This window comes from Biomphalaria glabrata, chromosome 8 (genome assembly GCF_947242115.1).
Source record: "Biomphalaria glabrata chromosome 8, xgBioGlab47.1, whole genome shotgun sequence".
NCBI lineage: Eukaryota > Metazoa > Mollusca > Gastropoda > Planorbidae > Biomphalaria > Biomphalaria glabrata.
In genome coordinates this window covers 16761279-16783076 of record NC_074718.1, presented here as the reverse complement: position 1 = coordinate 16783076, position 21798 = coordinate 16761279, and the positions used below count along the sequence as shown (strand labels likewise).

General features: G+C 36.2%; 2 protein-coding genes across 4 annotated transcripts in view; one reads left to right on the top strand and one right to left on the bottom strand.

Moving 5' to 3' along the window:
* Positions 1–21798, top strand: part of LOC106076018 (uncharacterized) — a 225276-nt gene that overhangs the window by 189382 nt on the left and 14096 nt on the right. The window lies entirely within an intron of this gene.
* Positions 391–20299, bottom strand: LOC106074385 (uncharacterized). Of its 2 annotated transcripts, none has more exons than XM_056039077.1 (6): positions 20101–20299; positions 19696–19866; positions 14840–14911; positions 12056–12107; positions 8024–8128; positions 391–7346 (listed from the first exon to the last, which is right to left on the bottom strand). In XM_056039077.1, exons 3-6 carry the CDS (start codon positions 14888–14890, stop codon positions 6406–6408), a joined length of 1149 nt encoding a protein of 382 aa, XP_055895052.1. In that variant the 5' UTR covers positions 14891–14911; positions 19696–19866; positions 20101–20299; the 3' UTR covers positions 391–6405. The 2 variants fall into 2 exon arrangements, with proteins under 2 accessions (XP_055895052.1, XP_055895051.1); XM_056039076.1 differs by lacking the exon at positions 20101–20299 and adding an exon at positions 19966–20098.

Genomic DNA, 21798 nt, shown 5'->3' with positions numbered 1-21798 from the left:
CTTGATGATGTAATCTAAAGGAATGCTTCGCGGTACATTTGGCAAAATCACAGTCTTAGAAGCTGCCGGAGGGCATTTCATAGCTGATTCTCAAATCGCCTAAGATGCTTGTTATGCTTCACTACAATTGTTTTCTTGAGGTTGTCTTTTTAGCCTTTTTACCACAAAGTATTTCTCTTCTTGATGAATTTCCTTCACCGGTTAGTACTGTAAGCAGGTGGTCAGGGATAGCTCTAGGTCAGGTCTAGGCCTTACGCTGCTAAACAGAATATTACACAGTAGCCAGATGGTAACAATACTGGGTGGGTTGTATCTGTGCATCTGTGACCAAGGGGCAAGAGTTACCTAAATAAGCAGACAACTAGACTAAACTAACTAACGTAAACTAAATGAAAGCAAGAACAAACTTTAATTTAGAACAAATACAAAAAAAACATACTTTATTTACATAAAATAAAATAAAAATAATAATAAAATATGTCTCTACACTAAACTTGACAAAACCAAAACAACTAATCAAAAACTCTCTACTCTAGAATCTAGATCTACACTGCTACCATAATCGACACTAACAACCCAACTATCTAACTAACTAAGTTATTAAATACCAACTAGCTACACTAACCACTACTACTGAACCCAATAACTAACTAAAATCCTCTAGATCTATGCTACTTACAAACACTAACAAACTAACCCATATAACTATATGCTAAAGTACAAATAATAAATTTGGCACTAGCCTATAAAAAATAGAATACATAAAAATAGCTTTAACCTATAAAAGAAAAAAAAAATAAAAATACATATAAAAATAGCTCTGGGAGCGCAAGCTCACTATAAGTTTCGCCACACAGTCAGGCATAAATACTAGACTTTGTTGTCAGAGTCTATCCGAGACACATTCCTTTAGGAGTATTTTATAGACAATATATTTGTTTTAAATGTATATATTCAACTTCATTTAAAACTAATAAATTATTTAAGTAACCATTAGGATTAGTAGTCGATTTCCAATCGCTAATTTTGTCAATATTAAACATAATAAAAATAATTAAATACGTTGCATTTTTTTTTTGGTTTATTGAAACTATTTTTTGTGCATAAAGTGATAATTGAATATTAAGACAAAAGTAATTTCATATTTTTATTCTTTAGTTTTCACCCCTAAAAAATAGGCCTGTAAGACTACAGATGTGAAAAGAAAAATTCATTTTCATTTTTACTTCACAACTTTTTAGCAGCCCGAAAGGGGAATAGACGCTATTAGTTTTGTGTGGTTTGCCTGTCGGTCCGTCAGTCCTGTTTAGATGTCGTAAACTTGAAAAGATATTAAAAATTCGACATAATGATAGTTTTGATTATTCAAAGTTCTGATGCAACGGCTACTTTTTTATTTTCTTAAAGTGATTTTTTTTTTAATAAACTATGCAAGCATTTTTTTTTCATAAAGTTACACCATTTTTACAACTATTGACTATTAATAGTAATAAACACTAGAGGCTATTTTGATTTTTGTAAATGTTTTTTTTTTTTTACTATTGTTTTGCGAAGTTAAGTACGTTCTGTCATACTAACCACTACATTGGAAATAAAAATGTTTAATCTTATTTTTGAAGAGAAATAAAAAGATTTTGTATGCATACAAATGGAACATAATTTAAAACAAAAATTAATACGTAGTTTTTTCAAATAACTTTGAACTTCAACGCCGTGCATGCCTCAATAGTAGAAAATTTGTTCCGCTGGACCGTTCATGCACCACACAAGATCTGTCAACCTTCTTTCTCCATTCTTCTCATTAATTTGCCTTTGATAGAATTTCATTATATTATTTCTGAAAATATTGAAACCTTTTACCTGCCTAGGTGGATCACTTCGTGGGCCGATATTGAGTTTGTGTTCCCACACAAACTGCCTTCGTAACCTTTTTTGTTTCTGTTTAACGCTGATTTTTTTTCAAGCAAAATATTTTTAAATATTTATAATTATTAGTTAAACTTAACGCATTAACCGTTCGAACCTTTTTACTACTATAAACAGAGTTTCTATTCTATTTGTTTAACTAAGACAATAGCAAAAAATAAGTGCTGAAAATATTTTTATACAATAAAAATGTAAAAAATGTGCACTTGTTCACTATACTAGGAAGTAGTTTTGTGACGTTAATTATACATATTTTCGACATTCTGTAAGACAAAGAAATAAGTTATAATATTAAAATAAAAAAATAAGAAAATTTTATGCTAAATAATTTATATTCTAAATATTTCTTACAAAAAAAATAAAACAATCTCGTTAAAAGAAATATTCCGCAGAACAGATTATGATAGTAGTGTAATACGACTTACTTTTTCTATTTCATTAATGTATTTTCCTATTTGATCAGTTGTTTTTGTATCAAACAAAATTATAGTTGAAGTGATAATGTTTGAGATATTCAAACATCGTTAATTCAGATTTTAAATTAGTCAACATTTAGTCAACATTTACATATGTTTTTGTATCAGTCGTCTAGGACTATGTGTTCTCGGGTTGTTGCAGTAACTATAATTAAAAAAACAAACTCGATCGGTTCGCTCAACACTAACATTAATGTTTCTTTAAAAAATCACAAGTTAGCAACTGCCAACTTGCAAACTTTCTTTCCATCATTCGTTCTTATATTCCAACTGAAATATATTGGTATGACTTTTCCATGCGCACCACCATCCAGGCTAGTGCAGAGATGTGCACCTCTAGTAACCAGACTAGAACAGGATGTTGACATGAAGAGTCAAACGATTTCCACCCAATATGGAGATGCTATATGCAAGGCAGATGCCGCTTTGTGTTTGTCATGTCTCCGTGTAAATAAGCGTCTTTGTCTCGTGGAGTTGCCTGTTCAGTTATTACAATATATATATATATATGTATATATATATGTGATTATACACACATCCGCGAGATTCATTAATGTATATTTTCCTAGGTATGCTAAGTACGTTAAAAATCTAAATGTAAAAAAAATACAAAACAAAAACAATACAAAACTAAAAAAAAATTCTTAATGAAGCATGCATAATTTTAGAAAGAGGATTATTTTAAACTTTTTGTGTTTGTACGAGCATAAATGAGAACTTATAATATAACATTGTAATTTTGTAGATAAAAATATTTCTAAAATAATATCATGTTTTAATATATTTTTATTTATTTTGTTTAACACGTTCCTTCAAAATTAAAGAGTAGTTCACGAACACCAAACAACCCTCATACAAGCCAACAGACCAAAATCGTATACCATACAACATACCAGCTGTGACAAGTCAAAAGCTCGCTGTCAGAGTCACTAAATTTTTCACAGCATTAATTATTATTATTCATTATTTATTTATTTTATTTTAATTATTTCCCCGTCCTAACCCCAATTTCTTCACCCGCCCCACCGTTTCCTCTCCAGGCTAGACTGAGTCCACCACTTATCTTTCCTTGATCGGGGTAAAGATAAACACATTCTCTTTGATCGTACCGGCCGGACAGGCGCAGTTGACACCACCTTGTGTGGAATGCAAGTCACTCTTCCCCCCCCCCCTTCTCCCACGTCTCTCTTTGATCTAGGGGATTACTCGAGTCAAAACGCCTCGCGACGCTCCAAGGTGCGACTCCCATCTCAAGTCTAATTCACCAACGTGTAAGACAATTTTTCAGCCTAGGACATTTCCTGTTTCCGCCCACATTTTCCAGGCCTATATATAAGGTAGATTAAATCAACCAGACCCGCTTATTTCTCTATCGCTGTCAATCGAGTCTGGACTACTTCATTTATTCTTACTCCTAGAGGAATATCTGGTGGTAAGCCGAACTTAATCACAAGTTTCATCTTAATTACTTTGTGAATATTCCTCACTGAATATTATCATGTGTATTTTATTATTTCATTTATATTTAATTAGTGCATCGTGTATTTCTCACTGTCGTAAGTAGAAAACAAAAACATGGCATATGTATTTATTTATGTATTGCATTTATCTATTAATGCTACGAGTGCTCAATTGATCGTTGATGCAACCATGTATGTATTTGTACATCTTATTTTATTTCCTTTATCTTGGCTGACCGCCTTGATAATCTTACTAGCGCACTAATGCTGCGTTTAGAGGAGATATATGAGTTATCTCCCCTTTAGTGATTCTACTTTGGCGAGAGTTGTGCCCCTTGAACGGATACTCTCCCCATTCGAACACTCCATTGTTCTCGGCCGACGGTCGTATGTAAACAAACCGTCATGATCGCTGATCACCGCCCATTCCCCCCCCTTTCTCTTTTAACTTATGGTGTTTATTTGAGATTATTACTTTCCCTTTTATGTACATTTCTATATTGCTACTATCTGACATCTATTTTCCAAATCCCATTTGTCATCATCTCCACATTGTGCTCTAAAGCAATTTTACCAATCTGACAAATGCACCTCCGTCGAAGGCATCGATAAGATGCATGAGAGACATGTCCTAACTTGTCTTTATTTATCCGCAGCCTCCCTCAGGTGTCTGCCTTTGTGCTTAGTGCTATTCAGCACTGCACTTGCCTACTGAGATCTACGCAACTATTTTATTTGGATTTTTATTTATCTGCCTATTTATCGGATCACTTGCCCACTTGCCATTGAGTACCCTCTACCACCTACGTGGATCTACTCAACTCTACTACTTGGCGCTATCGGCCTTGCCCGCCTATTCGACTGCCCAGCTGTCAACTTATTAGGTGCGACGTCCCTATAGACCCAGATCTGTGCGAGACGACATAGCTGCGCCAAACCCTCTGCAACTCACTGGACAAATCCTGCTCCTTACGCTGCCCACGGCAGATCAGGTCTGCCCGCATTAACCTTGTGCCCACGGTAGCCGGCCACCCGCCCTACTGTGCCCACTACAGATATCAGAGCTTTGGATTGAGACTCCACAAGAACTGAATCACCGGCGTCCCTCTATCCACTAGAGCGCCCCCTTCAGCTGCAGAACCTCAAGCCAGGACACAGCCAGCTGCGACATCAACAGGACAACCAGCTAAGTTCAGAAGACAAAGTGACATACTCTTTTATTCAGTGCAAGAGTGATGATCAAAATTAGTATGAATCAGAGATAGATGCAAACCCTCCCCCTTTTTATTCTTTTATGTAAATATTTATGTAAATATTCTTCATTTTTACCTTTGTATCTTTCTTTCATTGCTTGTCTCGTTGCGGGCCTGCTCCCGATTTATATGTTGTGTGTGATAATCTCAAAAATAATCATCCCCTAGACATTAAACGCGCCAAATACACGTCACTTTCCCCAACCTGTCACACCAGCCATGTATTTGTATTCATATTGCAATGCTGTTTTGTAAAAAAAAAAGTATTGAGCTATTTGTTTATAAGTGGTTTGCGTTTCATACTGTCCCATTTCAAAATCGTTGACACAGTTGTACTTAACATTTCTCTTAAATCCGTCAGTAGGTTTGAGGTTAATATTCGTTTCTTTAAATTAAAGGCAGAAAATGGTATAACAAACCAATGTATACATTCCTAAAAGAGAACATGCCTAATAGCAGAATTTTGTCTTTAAAAGCTTAATCCGTTCCTGTAAAGCTAAACACTGTAACTCATGTTAAAGACGTTCTCCCAACAATTAGAAGATTGATATTTGAAAGTAGTGGGTAATTTTTAGTTGCCTAATCTTCACTTTAGTTATAAAAATGCTGAATCAAACTTTAAAACTTTTTTCCTCTATTCTGCTAATTATGTGATTCTACCATTTCTCCACAAAGTTTAAGTTTCAATACTTTTATGAGTTATTGGGATGTCGTTTCTTTACATTTAAACTAATTGTCAACATTTCTTTCCATTAAAATGTGAACTTAAATACACCAAAAATATGACGCGTACAGATACTTTGCAGCAACTAAGTCTCAGTGTTGTAAGGTTTCTCTGTATTCTAAAATTTAACAACATAGATTAACATCTTAAAAAAGGCAACAATAAGGTATCAGCTTTTGTCAGCGGTAAATCGCCATCACTTACTTTTATTGACCTAAACTTTTATAATTTTATAAAATTTTGTGATGCAGAATCAAAACTAAAACTTGTCTTTGCTTAATTTTCTTTGGAAGTTTAAAGCTTTTCCTGCCTTTTTTGGATGAGTGAATTAAAGTCGTTTGAATGGTTGTAATGATTATTGAGAAACTAGAAATTAAGATTTAGTGAAAATCCGTAATTGCACTGTACTAAGTGAAAATAAAAAAAAAAACGTCTCAGATTTTATTAAAAATGTAAGTTACATCTTTCCACTTGTCTTGCTAGTTTCAATATAAAGAATGTAAATTGATATAAACATAAAAACGTGTTCAATTTAGTGGGTGATTTCCACTCACAAGTGAAATAACTTACATGACACCACCTTCTGAACTGCAATTTAGTCCAGGTTTTAAACTTCCGCTGTGAACATGAGCAGACCCCCAGTCTTTCCATCCCAAACTATGGACGCGAGCTCCACTACTTCCTGGACATGTACAAGTTGTATATGTAAACTTTGTCTTATTATGACCACCATTGTGTAGGTCCTTCCATTGACCAACACTGAGCTGTTTAGAGCATCCATGAGGATGTGACACTATAAAGTTGAATTTGTGTTTAGATCTAGTGTTGCAATATTTGTCGTATAAGTTTTCCTTGACATGCCAATATTGCTTACAATCTGCTTTCAATCTATTTCCTAAATGTTTGTCACATGTCACACATTTCAAAATACAGCGGTCAGACTCAATGTCTACATAATGAGCAATAACGTTATCAACAGTGACCATAGGACTATCATCACTATTATAAAAAAATCTCAATGTTGTGTGGCTTGCCTCAATTTCATCAAAAACCACATGTGTGGCTGTGTACACATAAAATTCCCACCACACATTGCTGGGTGAGTCTGAATCTTTACATGGTCTACACCAACACTTTTTGTAGTCAGTACCTCCATAACCATCTTGCCAGACTCCATTTTGATACTCTTCTACATCACACACCCATCCACTTCCTGTCCTCAAATTTCTTGTGTCACTTCTGTTATAAAATGGATATGGTTGCGTCGTCTCTAGCCAAAACTTAGGTCTGTGTGGACTAGTCACTTGAACACTTACTCTGACTGTCATGTCAGCTGTAACTTTGATGTATTCATACAAATCATTGTCTTGAAGACCTTCAGGTAAATGTTTCAAGTTGAATGTATCAACAGGGATAAACTGTCTATGACCGGGATTCTTCTTACAACCAACAAGATATTTGTGTAGATCAGCTTCTCCATCTTCTGACTCCTGCGTTTCATGATTTCCTGAAGAGCAGGTAAATGAACTTGAGTTGATCAAAATTTAAGAACACAGTGCACCTTATTGATTCAATATATATATATATATATATATATATATATATATATATATATATATATATATATATATATATATATATATATATATTACGCATATTAATTGTAATTGTATCATAATTTAGCTTGGGTCAGTCATCTAATTACAATTATAATAAATATAGAGAAATAGTGATACATCTTTCTTGGTGATTAGACATATTTTTACCAATTATTTAGATCTAGCACAATTTTATGCTTTTAGAGTTTTAAATGAACTATCACTTGTCTGGACCAATTTGAAAAAGTGGGGGTGGGTGAGAAAAGGATATATGATTGAATTATTCCGTGCTCGCATTTTAAATTCATATAAAAGTACGATTTGAAATTGAACTAAGGGCTTACGCCTCCTCAATGGGACTAATTCAGCTTATACAACCGCATCGTAAAGTCAACTGAATACCAATAGTTAATTAAATAATTGGTAAGGTTGTAAATATTTTTTTTTATTTGTCAGGTACTAGAAATAATTGTACTAAATTTTAGCTTGATCCGAGATTGGGTGTGGGAAAAAAATAGTGTACATTTTTTTTACCCAGACTTACAGAGTAAGTTGATTTAATCTTTGTTTTAAATTCAATATTTACCAAAAAGTGGTATATCAGTATCCTTTAATTGGACATAAGTCTGGTCTGTGAAAACATGATTTTCTGATTTAATATTCCAATGATCATTGGTAACATCGGAGCATTCTGTAAAGACATTTTATAGTAATTCATTTTTAGCTTTTCTACTTTTTTCAATATATCAACATTTTAACTTTTTTAGTATCGAAAAAGTGGCATAAGGGGGTATTGGAAAGGGGTAGTACCTTTGATGGTCCGGCATGCTGCACCTTTAGGTGGACGGCCTCACTGGTCCCCTTCCAACCCCTAAATCTCTCACATGTGGCTCCATGCCCTGGAAAACCGCTTCAGCTGGCGGACTAAACCATGTGAGGGGGTGGTGATAACATGGCACCACTGGGCGAAAGGCCTTCTAGATTAAGGTCACCGGCCAGGGCGGAAGAGTCCCAAGATGGACTACAACGGCCACGTGTTCAGGACCAAGGCGATCCACCTAATTGGAGGCATTCGGCTGTGGTCAGAATGGAGAGGGATGGGCGCCGCCATGCAAGTAAATAGCCCTTGTTACACCAAATGAGATGATGACCGTTAATAAACCCATACCGGCTCGGCCGTCTCCCGGGTTACCAAGGGCCGCGCCTACCGTTACAGACCAGGGCGGGGGTGAGAAGTATACTACTGGTCCATGCAAAACTAAAATAAATACCAGAAATAAAATCACCATAGGAACATGGAATGTGAGATCACTAAGAGACGAAGGAAAAGTTGAAGAGCTCACACATGAACTTAACCGACTCCGTTTCAACATCATAGGACTCTCTGAAATGCGCTGGAAAAACATAGGTGAAACAACAACAGAAGCTGGCCATAAACTGGACTACAGTGGACTACCAGATGTTCACGAACAAGGAGTAGGATTTCTTGTACACAGGAACAACAACAACTGCGTTGTGAATTGTTACCCTATATCCAGTCGACTCATCTCCATACCTTTAAAGGCATCACCCTTCAATATCACCATCATTCAAGCCTACGCTCCTACATCAACATATGACGATGAGGCAGTAGAAGAGTTTTATGAGCAATTACAGGAAGTGGTCAATAAGGTCCCGAAAAAGGACATCCTTGTTGTACAAGGAGACTGGAATGCCAAAGTAGGAAGTGACTCCTACCAAACCTGGAAAGGCACTTGTGGAAAATACAGTAACCTCTCAACCAATGAACGAGGTCAAAGACTATTAGAATTTGCGAAATACAACAATCTCTTACTGGCTAACACACTAGGATGCCACAAAAAATCGCGTATAACCACATGGCACAGTCCGAACGGAGAGCACCACAACCAGATCGACTATATCATGGTGCAACAGCGTTTTAAGACAAGCATCCATACAGCTAAAACAAGAAGTTTTCCTGGAGCTGACATTGGAAGCGACCATGACCTTGTTATGATGACCTTTAAAGTACACCTAAAAAAGGTAACAAAACAAGGACCTACCAGGATAAAATTTGACCTGGACAAGCTGAAAGACCCCCAAGTAGCTGCCATATTCGAGGCACAAGTAGGAGGACGCTTTGCAGCCCTCAACATCTTGGACTCCAATGACCAGGATATCGATACGCAAGTCAATATGCTAAACACAGCAGTCACAGATACAGCCCTGGAAATATTAGGGAAGCTCCGCCCGCCCAAAAAACCCTGGGTAACAGAGGATATACTCCAACTCTGTGACAAGCGACGGGAGCTTAAAGGGAAAAAACTGTCCGACCCAAAATATGTCCAAGAATACAAAAGCGTCAACAAACGGATTAGAAAGGGAATGAAAGAAGCGAAGAAAAAGTGGATAGAGAATAAGTGTCAAGAAATTGAACAGGGACTTAATAGAAACAACAGCAAAAAAGCGTACCAATTAGTAAAGGACCTCACTACTTCAAAGCATGGAAGAACCAACACAATACAAGACAAAAACAACAAATGCTTAACCGAGGACAAAGATGTGTTGAAAAGATGGATGGAATACTGTTCAGAGTTGTATAACTTTAAAATCTCAGGAGATCCAGAGATACTAAATGTCCGAACAGTTTCAAACATTGACGACTATCCGATTCTTCGCTCGGAAGTAGCAGCAGCAGTAAAAGCCCTGAAAAAGGGAAAATCGGCCGGAGTTGACAACATTCCTGGCGAACTTCTTCAGGCGGGAGGAGAAACTATGATAAACGCACTCTATATGATTTGCAACAAGATCTGGCAATCAGGAGATTGGCCCAAACCCTGGACCCAATCACTCATAATAACCCTTCCAAAGAAAGGCAACTTACAACTCTGTCAAAACTATCGCACCATCAGCCTCATAAGTCATCCCAGCAAAGTACTGTTAAAAATCATATTAAACCGGCTAAAACCGATAGCAGACAACATCATATCAGAAGAACAAGCAGGTTTTAGACAAGGTCGCAGCACAACAGAGCAAATTATAATCCTCAGAATACTCTGTGAGAAATATCTCCAACACCAAGAGAATCTTTTCCATGTCTTTATTGATTTCAAGAAAGCTTTCGATCGAGTATGGCACGGAGCACTCTGGGCGACAATGGAAAAGTACAAAATTAATAAAAACATAATCAAAGTTATCCAGAACCTCCACAAGGAGGCCACCAGTGCGGTGTACTTCAACAATAATATTGGGGACTGGTTCAAAACCACAGTTGGAGTAAGACAAGGCTGCCTACTGTCACCAACACTCTTCAATATCTTCCTTGAAAGGATAATGGAAGATGCCCTCGAGGGCTATGAAGGTACTGTTAGCATTGGAGGAAGAAGAATTACTAACTTGCGCTTCGCAGATGACATTGACGGCCTAGCAGGGACAGAAGAAGAACTAGCTGACCTGGTGATGCGCATTGACAAGACTTCTGCAGCATATGGCATGCAAATAAATGCCGAAAAAACTCAAATTATGACCAATAGCCATCAGGGCTTTAAAAGAGGCATCAGTATTGGAGGTGAAAAGCTAACTAGTGTTAACAGCTTCAAATACCTCGGAGCTATTGTCTCAGATGAGGGAATAAAACCCGAATTATTGTCTCGAATAGCACAGTCCACAGCAGCCCTTTCAAAACTTAAAATAATATGGAAAGATAAGGGCTTAGCCCTCGGCACCGAAATTAGACTGATGCGCTCTCTGGTCATGGCCACATTTTTATATGCTTGCGAGTCGTGGACGTTGAATGCAGAGCTTGAGAGGAGGATCCTAGCAATGGAATTGAGATGCTACAGAAGGATCCTAGGCATCATATTCAAAGACCGCATCACAAACCAAGAAATCAGAGACAGGGTTACTGTAGCGATCGGAGCTCATGACGACCTGCTTACTATTGTGAAAAAACGAAAGCTTAAAACCTTTGGCCACATTACAAGATCTACGGGGCTAGCAAAGACCTTTCTTCAGGGAACAGTGCCAGGGGAAGAAGAAGAGGCAGACAGAAAAAGCGATGGGAGGAAAACATTAAAGAATGGACAGGCCTGCCATTGAGAGAGGTTCTGAACAAGGCAAAAAAAAGGGAGGAATGGAGAAAGACGGTCGACAAATCTTGCCTGGTGCCCCAACGGTCCAACAGACTAAGGGATAGGTAAAGGTAAAAAGGTAAGTATCGAAACATTACTAACTAATTATTTTACTCAAATGTGGATTCTCGTCACTAATACTGAAATCAAATGTTAGATCAGTCTGAACATCTAAAAAAAATTATATATATATATAATACAAAAAGTTATAATTTCACAAAATCTATTATTTTTTTTTTTTAGTTTGAAAAATTTTGTCATACATGTTCTTTTTAGTTTTAAATATTTAATTTTAATTTATAATAGAAAGACGACTAGATAAGAAAGGAACATTTCTTGATTTCATTACAAAAAAAATAAAAAATTAAATCTGAATAAAATCTATGTTGATATAAACATTAAATTTATTTTATAATTTTACTTCGAAAGGCACATGGAAAATATGTTTTAAGAATGAAACATAGAAATTTTGCATTTAAAATAAATACCTTTGATTTTATTCTCACTTCTTTTATTTTCATGTTGATACTCAGCATTGGCCTGAAAAATAAATTATAAAGTAGTCTCTAATCCTAAAATACATTTGCGTTTTTTACAAATTAATTGACATTATTATTAAAAGTTTTGTAAAACAAACAAAAAACTCGTTTCACCATTAAATAAAAGAATTACAAAATGTTAAACAATCAATAATAAATATTAATTTAATTTGTTAAAAGGGCAAGTAAAAGCAACTATGTAGACGTATATTAAGATACAAAAGAGTGGGGTCTATTTCTAATAAACTTATCTAATTCATTTTAGAGTAATATTGTTCGAATGAGTCTACTGAAGAACACGGAGGAAATGTTCCCTTCGTCTCAGCGTGGCATCTACATGGAAACGTCTGCCCTGGGAAAGGCTAAGAACTAGAGCAAACAGGGCTCCACAGATATGCTCTAGAGAGTCTATTTGCACATGGTGGAGAAGTGAAAAAGGCTTACTTACTAGTCCGAAATTCATAGCGTCGTTCCCCAACGGGTGGCGATGGCTTTCCACGAGGGACATTATGGGAATATGGAAGTTTCCTCCCAGTGGTCTCGGCCTCCAGCCTTGCATGGATAGAGCTACCTATTGCGTTGGCTTAAGTGACCGTGTCAGAGGACCAAACGGATATGATTAAATGATCATCTAGTTACAGGAGGACTCCAGACTGAGGAGCTGGTGAAGAGTAGACTCCTCATCCTTGTCTCGACATAAAATCCTCTCCCGGGTCACATGGTTCATAAAAGGGATGCGGATCATCTTGAACCATACGTGGACATTTATACTGACGGACCAAAACCAACTTTTCTGACGTAATGACATAAAGCAGTAAATAAAGTTTTATATTAAAATTAACACTTAGACTCTGTTTAAATAATAATTATTGTTTTTTTTAATATAATAAATAATCAATTGATCCTTCAACTAAGGGAAACATAAAGAAAAACCTTCTTCATATTTATTATGATTGCATTTGAAAAAAAAAGTAAAACTCAAGCATTTACTCAGCAGGTCAGGTCATAATAACGAAAGAAAAAGAACTACCGCTAAAATAACTAAAATACAGATGACCCTACATGCATACAATAATTCAATTTTTCCTCGGTCGATGTTTTGTAGCTCTAAACAGCTAGTACAACTTAAACCAGCGTAGGCGCCCTATAGTGCTATTAAAATAAAATTAATTTAAACTTCAACATACTTCTTTTGAAATGAGCAATGTATCTTTTGGTAACTTTATGATGAAGATCTATATAGAAAACCAATTTTTAACCTCACAGTGGTTTGAGTGGTTTCTTGATAAGTTAATTTCTCATAAAGATTTTCTTTAAAAAATGAGGCTTTATGGGCCAGCGTCTAGCTCAAACATCTTGTTAGAAAATGCAGCTTAGTATGACGCGATTATCTTTCTGTGGTGATTTTCCACAAAGGCCAGTTTGGATAGTCCAATTTTGATATTCCGATACATGTGTTATCTAAATCTGTTGTGTCCAGTTCAGATCTGAAAAATCACTATTTGGTCCTATCGGGACAGCTTACTTGATATTGGTTTTGACAGCTGTTCCTTTTCTCTGTTATTCTACTTTCCATCATTTTCTTTATTTCTTTAAGATATAGTGGGCTTTTCCTTCGTTTGCTCAATATTTGTCCAAATGGTTTCATATTAAGAAGCTTTCTTTTTTTTTCTAAAACAAGGGCTGTCCTATATTGCCCTATATAACTTAGATTTTTAAGGCTTTAAAGAACTGTTTGGAATCAGTTTGGTTGTTCGGTGCATTAGGCCTAATTAGGGCCATTGACTAGTGTGGTAGCCTCTAGTTCAAGAGAATACCTTCCAACTTCTTTGGACACTTTGCACAATTTTTCATACCCAAAGAACAACACACCAATCAATAAAAACAGAATAATTATGTAATAAAAAAGTCGTAATTAATTAATTTGTTTTTTTATGAAAAAAGAAGAAAAGATAAACCAGTGTAGTGCTGATGGTCTGTGAGTTGATAAGTATAAATGTGGATGTTGTTCGCTAGTTCGAGTTAATAAATACAGTTCGAGTTCGAATAAATACAACTGATAACTTCAAAACACTTGAATGCAGAATAAGAGGCACAGCCCTTGTCGTAGCTAACTTGGGGGTCGTCCTTCCATCTTGTCCGTGACTCCTCTGTTTCTATTCTTACTTTTTCATTACTTGTCAAGTCACTACAGAACCGATGACACTCAACTTCTACGTGTCTTGTGCCATTACAGTAGAGATTACGATTTCAGCTCAAACGTTTAAACTAATACTAGACAATAATACATTTTTTCCATAAGTAGTTGGATGGTAGGACTACATTGGCTGATAAGTCGTCTTGACATCGTGTACACGTCGGCTTCCCATCATTGAGTCTGTAGTTCGAATTTAGCTTTTTTTCTTTTCTTTTTTTTTTTTTTGCTTTTGAAAAATCAGCATGACCATTTAAACTTCATTTACTCCCCCCTCCCAGCAATTAGTCCACAAAAAGAGATTAGTCCATTGTGCAGTCAGCATGTTATAAGCATTAAACAACAACAATAAATATATTTATAATCGCGCGCAATTAATACTGATACTTTAGATCTATTAAAATTAATTATATGATAGTTAAAAAAAATTGATGCAATTTCACTCTCCAGCCCAGTATAATTTATTAATAGACAACTCGTGTGATCAGTTTGTTAAATGAGTTGATTGTAGGTTTATAGATCGTCAACATGATACTTACATGTTCTTCAATTGTTTTTTTGTTTTGTTGCGTAGTCAGTTTTAAACCCATTGTATCAGAACAGATTACAGCCTGCATAGAAAATAACAAATAGATAAAATAAAATTTATACAATTTTTAGAAGGCCACAATTTTAACGATCAGATTTACATTTTATTTCTATAGACAAACTTGTTTTCTTTTTTTAAAATTGTATGCAAACTACAATTATGACCAATTGAATGTGTCTGCTAATTGTTTTAATAAAAACAAGCATCAGTTCCATTTAAAAAAATAATTAAATAATCTTTTTTCTGTACATTTAAAATGATTAAGATCTAGGTTAACAGTCAGCAATTAACAAACAACAACAATTAAAGTCATTGCGGAGATGAACATTTTATTATCTTGAACGAGTGCACCTTTCTGCACCTCATCAACAAATTAAACATTTCATTTGTTTATCTGTCACAATAATGTGCTTAAAACTATTTGTTCTACAGACTGCCTTTTAAAAAGTTGTTTTCTCCATGACAGGCGAAATATAGGATATTAATTGGCTTATCGCTGCACCCAAACCCACAACCCTAGGTGGTAAGGTGACATCAACAGACTTAAAATTGTATCAACAAATGCAAGGTAACCATTAAACATTGTTGAATTCAATCCGATTCGAACCCGTCTAAACTCGTTTTGGAAGCTTTACCACTCAGCCCTAACTTCCCCCTAATAAATCATAACTAGTTGGCCGGCGGCGCAGCATACGCCGCTATTTTGCAGGCCTTAAGCCACTTCAACATTTGAGACCGCAGTGCGGCCCGCACTTTCACAAGACCCGCTCTTTCATAGGACTAGTGCTAATTCTAGGTGTATATTATTATTAAATTAAACCATTTTATAACTTATAACAGATTTCCCTCGGTCTCCTGTCGATTTACCAGGAACTCCTGGAAATCTCCTGAAATTGTCTCGTTATAAAATAGTGAAAAAATCTGTTTGTTATACATTTTTAAACAAATTTTTAAGCGAAAAACATTAGTAGCTTTCGTACATTATATATGCTATTTGAGTAATTATTTTTATATCTGCTCCTAAAACCTATTTTTTGATGTGAGTTATAACAAGTCCATTAATCAATGTGACTTTTCATTTACTACATGTAAATGTGTGTTTGTGTTTCACATCATTTTCTTGTGCGCAGAAGAGAGGGGGCGGGATAGGTGTCACAGGTAATGACCAGTCCCAAGGAGATGATCGCCAGACGCATGACGCCAACGACTAGTGCTCGGTGCTGGTCTTGTCTTCATTTGTTTAACTATACCTGCCGTCAATGTGAGATGTGTCACCCAAATCACCCCTACCCGATTTCTCAAAATATATCTTTTCAAAGTATGTTAGTGTCGTGAATTTGTTTCTATCCATTGTTGCCCCTAGTGTTTGTTTACATTGGTGGATTTAAGTCAGAGTTTGTTCTGACCACATTCCGTGTCTTCATCTGTACTATGTGGGGAGTTATTGTCGTCATTCAGCGTAATAAAGCTTTAGATGTTAACATGGTTTTTGTTATATGAAAGTATTACACTAATGTCAAATAAAAAAAAATGTCTATTGGAAAAAAATCGAAAAATGTCATATAATGCGATTATCAGAATTCACATATAAACAAGGGGAGGGGATAGCATGTCATTAACCATACAGAAATCTGTCTTATTTATTGGCCTATATTCATGATATAAGCAAAACCTTTATATTTATTTGAAGAAAAAAACAATTCGCTGGACGGTGTTAGAATTCATACTATACATACAATATTATGGTAGAGTGAAATAAATTCTCTATAAACACGTTAAAACGCTACGAACTTATTAAATTATCGTCAAATTATATCTTGCGCCAAAACGTCCCCAGTGCCAAAACGTCTCGCGCCAAAACGGCGGCACCAAAACGTTACGTACCGGATGGGTGAATACTACTTATTATCCCCTCCTCTTTTTTTCGCATCTAAAATGACGTGAGGTAACTCTATTCCGCCCGACTTGCAGAAATAGAAGAGTGATCTTTTCCTTACTTGGTGTTCAAACTCTTGAGCCACGAAGAGATTTATATATATATATATATATATATATATATATATATATATATATATATATATATATATATATATATATATATATAATGGGCGTAGCCAGGGGGGTTGGGGTTAACCCCCAACCCAAATGAAATCCCCCCCCGCAAGGGGTGGGCGATCGGAATTTAGTGACTGATTTTTTGCTTTGATTTTGTTTTTTTTAGGTGAGATTTTAATACTAAACTCTCACTTGCCCTAGCACAGCAAAGGAGATTTTGAATTTTAAACCCCCTACAGTGGGGTTCGAGTTAGGGTTAGGGAGTTTAAACCCCCATCTAACAGGGGTTTTTGCAGTTAAATTCCCCTCTTCTATAACACAAAACAAAAAAAAATGCAAACGACAATCCCCAAAATTTCACGAGCAGAGGTAAGGAAGATTTTGATTTTTAAAATCCCTCCTAAATTTACGATAACCCCCCTCTTCAATATAAAAAAAACAAATTACACACTAAAATTATTGGAGCGTAGCCAAGACAATTGATGGTTTTGAGTTTAAATTCCTCTCTTACAGATGGCTTTTTTAAAAGTTTAAAACCCCTTTAGATGGTTTTAAGTTTTAAATCCCCCTACAGAGCGTTTTGAGGTAAAAAACCTCTATCTTCAATATAATTCTAAAGCAAACTACAATTACTAAATTCTATGACCGTAGCTAAATGGGGTTTTGAATTTTAAAAAAACATAACTCCAGAGATTTTTTAGTATAAAACCCCCAAAAGACGATTTTGACGATAAAACTTCACTTTTCGATATACAATCTAAAGCAAACTACAGTCACTTAATTCCAAGAGCGTATTCAAGAGAGGTAACACATTTATATTAGTGGCGGGGCTCATTTGATAAAGTGCAGTGAATAGTCATCTTCAGAAATTGAAAAACACTACATTTGGCTCAACAAAGATGGCTAAGACAGATTTTAGGAGTCAGTTATAGAGATCGGGTGTAAACCAAAGAAAATCCTATGCCGAACTAGGAGTCGACCCTTTAGTAAGACTGTGACAGAGCATCGCATGAGGTTTGAGGGACATGTTCTCCGACAAAATGAATTAGGCATAAGAAGAGTTGCGATGACATCCTAGTACAAATTGGCGCCACACATTCATGGAGGTCCTCAGAGCAGGTGGGAAGAGGCCTCAGACATTACCAGTCACAGATTTTTGTGGAAACAACTTGACGGCGAATGCGCCGAATGGCGCGGGAGGGTCTAAGTCAGTAAGAATAGCACATTAGGTTTTTGAAATAAAACTTTTTAATAGCAAGATAATGCACTGTAGATACCTCAGAATATGCATTTTGTTGGCTTTCAATACCAGAAATAGTGCTCGGCGAGAGCTACGAGCTCCCCCAGATCCCCTTGCTAGCAAGGGCGGGGAGTCTACAGGTTTCCCACTAATTCCAGGAAGAACCTATTCTAGGGCACAATAAACGTCTTTCGAAAGGGTCATGATATATATATATAATGCATACTATCTGGAAACAAAACTCTAAATACATTTTTTAAAAGTTATAGATGTAAATAAAAGTTGGTAAAGTATATAAGTAAAAAATGGCACTCTCAAAAATTTATTGACTCTTCCGTTTATCGCGTATTCAACTCATACTTATTAGTATACAATTTAAAAAGTAATTGTCTAATGTGATGCAAAGAGAAAAAAAAACTATCCAAGCTGGCATCATCATTCAAACATCGTGAATGTTGTAAAATAAGTTTATACTGGAAGTACCACGACTCACATTTTAGAGTTGAACGAAACTTATGCTTAGTTACCCTAAGTGTTGGCAGTCCTGTATATACAATCTCTGGTTCAAACTAATGCAAATTCTACAGGTCTATGTAATATATAGACATTACGTTCTTTGTTAGAATCATTTAGTGTATACAGAGGTTTGTAAATGACTAGCAGGAAAATGCACTGTAGATACCTCAGAATATGCATTTTGTTGGTTTTCAACATTAGAAATAGTGCTTGTTTAACTTTTTACATTGGCTTAAAAAAAACACCAGTTTGCACAGTGAAAAGGGAGAAAAGTTCTGCTATTAAATCCGTCTGTGATCGTCAAAGCAACTATTTAGTGTTATATTTATTGTAATTGTTTTCCTTGTAATTAATAGTTTTTTTTTCCGACTCCAGCAGGATTAGCAGAAACTATTATAATCTAACTAATTTGTTGATTTTTTTTCATGCAAAATGTTTCTAAATCATTAGTTACGTTGATTATTAAAATAAAAAACTTACAAGCATAACAATTACAATACCATACGTTATGTTGTCAAACAGCCAACAGTATGGTACTATGTTTAGGCACAAAAAATAAGGCCTAAAGCGTTGAAGGTTTACGAGCCTGCTAGTTTTAAGTGGTATGGTATGGTATATATTTAGTCTATCCTTATGGCTCAGGGCTCCACCTCTGACACTCGCCCAGGGCCCCGCGCAGTGCGAAGGCTGCCTCTGGTTGCGAGGGTGAGAGAAGAGATAACTTCCCATGTACATATCCTGCTAACAAGTGTAAGCGTATTATATCCATGATTAAATAGATTAGGTAGACTTGAAATAAACCTGTCACAGGTAAGATTGTACATTATTACATTTTTATAGATTATGATGAATACAGAGCTTGAAAGTGTAAATAATGAACTTGAGGCATGTATGTCTAAGTATACTTGATATGTAAATCTCTAGAGAAACACATTAGAAATCATATTTATTTGTAAAATCTGATTCACTAAAAAGAAACATCTTTTCTGACTTACGTGTTCTGATATACTCCCCTTCAACTTTCACAAAAGTTGTTATTTCCATTAATTAATATTCACCTTCTAATGGTTTTATCGGAAACTGTACAGGCTGTTCATTATTTTCCCCTAACTTAGTGCTTCTGCTGTGCTTAGTACAGTTACTTAGATACACTATATCTTTGATCACTGTAAATCAATGATAAAGAAGCATTAACATACGAATAAACATTAAAAGAAAACATAACAAATCCAACTGCTTAGGAAAAAACAGTTAAAAATGTATACAAAACACGTCATCGTTGTCAAAAAGCAACTTTCCTCTTCCGTCAGCAAAAAAACTTCAGCCTCTCCCCAAACTCCACGTCATAAACAAATTTAAAACATCCGCTTTGCTTAAAGAGCACACTGTTCTTGTCTTACCAGGCTACTGTCACCCTACTACCATTTTGGTTTGATCATTACACGCACTTGCACACGAAAACACAGCGGACATAGCACGAACACATGACTGTCCTAAAGACGGGGCGGGCTCATAACGCATTGAGAAGTAGCACTCCTTACCAGACCAGGACTAAACCTTCACTCTTTTTTAAAACACAAGTACTATACGTTGTTTAAGTAAAAACTAAAATGTAAAAGTATTTAAATTAGTGTCACACTTATCGGAGAAAAAATGTATTAAACAAATTTTTATCTTAAACACTTAACATCTAAATTTGAAACGATCTCTATAGTTGCAATGGGCGAATCAAAATGTAGTCATAATTTCTCTTATGACAAATTAACTAAAAATACATTAAAATTGGTCAGATATTCCTGCTGTTATATAGTGGTTAGATAATACTTATATTTCAAAAATGGATTCAGGATTTCCTGAATAAATTGTAATAAATCAAGACCAATAATAGTTAGCTCAAGAGTAGCCTACATCAAGGAACAGTTTTAGGCCCTCTACTGTTTCTTATAGACATAAATGACCTACCAGATTACATTAGTTCAGGACACTAGTGCATCCAGAACTTTGGAGTTGGGGTGGGCAATTTTCCTAACCTTAACCCTAACGCCCAGTAAACTCTAAACATTGCATAAAGGTGCGTACAGCACACACACACAGATACACACACACACATATATATATATATATATATATTGTTACGAATCTCGCTATACAGGCTCTCTTCAAACTGCACCACACGACACAACGAACTGAAAGAACCTCACAACTTAGGGCTCCAAAGTAACAGTAGCAATTTAAGTTCGAATACAATACAACACTGTACAGTTGGCAACAATATTACACAAACTGTCCATAAACCTAGCCTTGCTCCGCCTGACTTCACACACCGTACTGTTTCTAACTTCGCCTCGTACTGGTCACATTGCGAGGTAACGTGAAGTCCAGTCTTTCTGACACACGCTCTTATATACTGTCTCTACTGGCCTTCTAGAATCGGATGGAACGTTCTTGACCACTCAGAATGATCACAATCGCCGTTACTTGCGTGCGTAATATTTACACACAGATCGTTGTCGAACTGGCATGTACTGTCACTAGTCACAGTTGACCGCTCGTCCTGCGCTGGACTGGGGCGATTTGCGTCGACTGACTACACACACACCACTACCCCCATCTGTGCCACCACCAGGTTTATAACACTGCCCCCTCCTTAGATCTGTCCGTCCCGGGCAGATCCAGCTTAACCATAGTACTTGTTGAGTCTGTCGATGTGGACGACCTTCAGTTTGGACCTTGGGCTCTTCTGTATTCGATACACGACATCGTTGATTCTTTTTATCACGCGGTAGGGTCCCTCCCAGTCAGTTTGAAGTTTTGTGGACTTGCCTTTTCGTCTTTGTAAGTTGTACAGCCACACCAGATCGTTCTCATGAAACCCAGCGGCATTGGCCCGTTTGTCGTACCTTGTCTTCATCTGGTCACTGTTGATCTTGATGTTTCTGCGGGCTAAAGCGTGAGTTTTCTCCATCCGTTTTCGGAGATTTGCGACATAGTCTGTCGAAGAGGCTGGCACATCTCCCGGAATCCCAAATAGCAAGTCACACGGTAGTTGCAGTTCTCGGCCGAACAACATCTTTGCTGGAGTGTAACCGGTGGTGCTG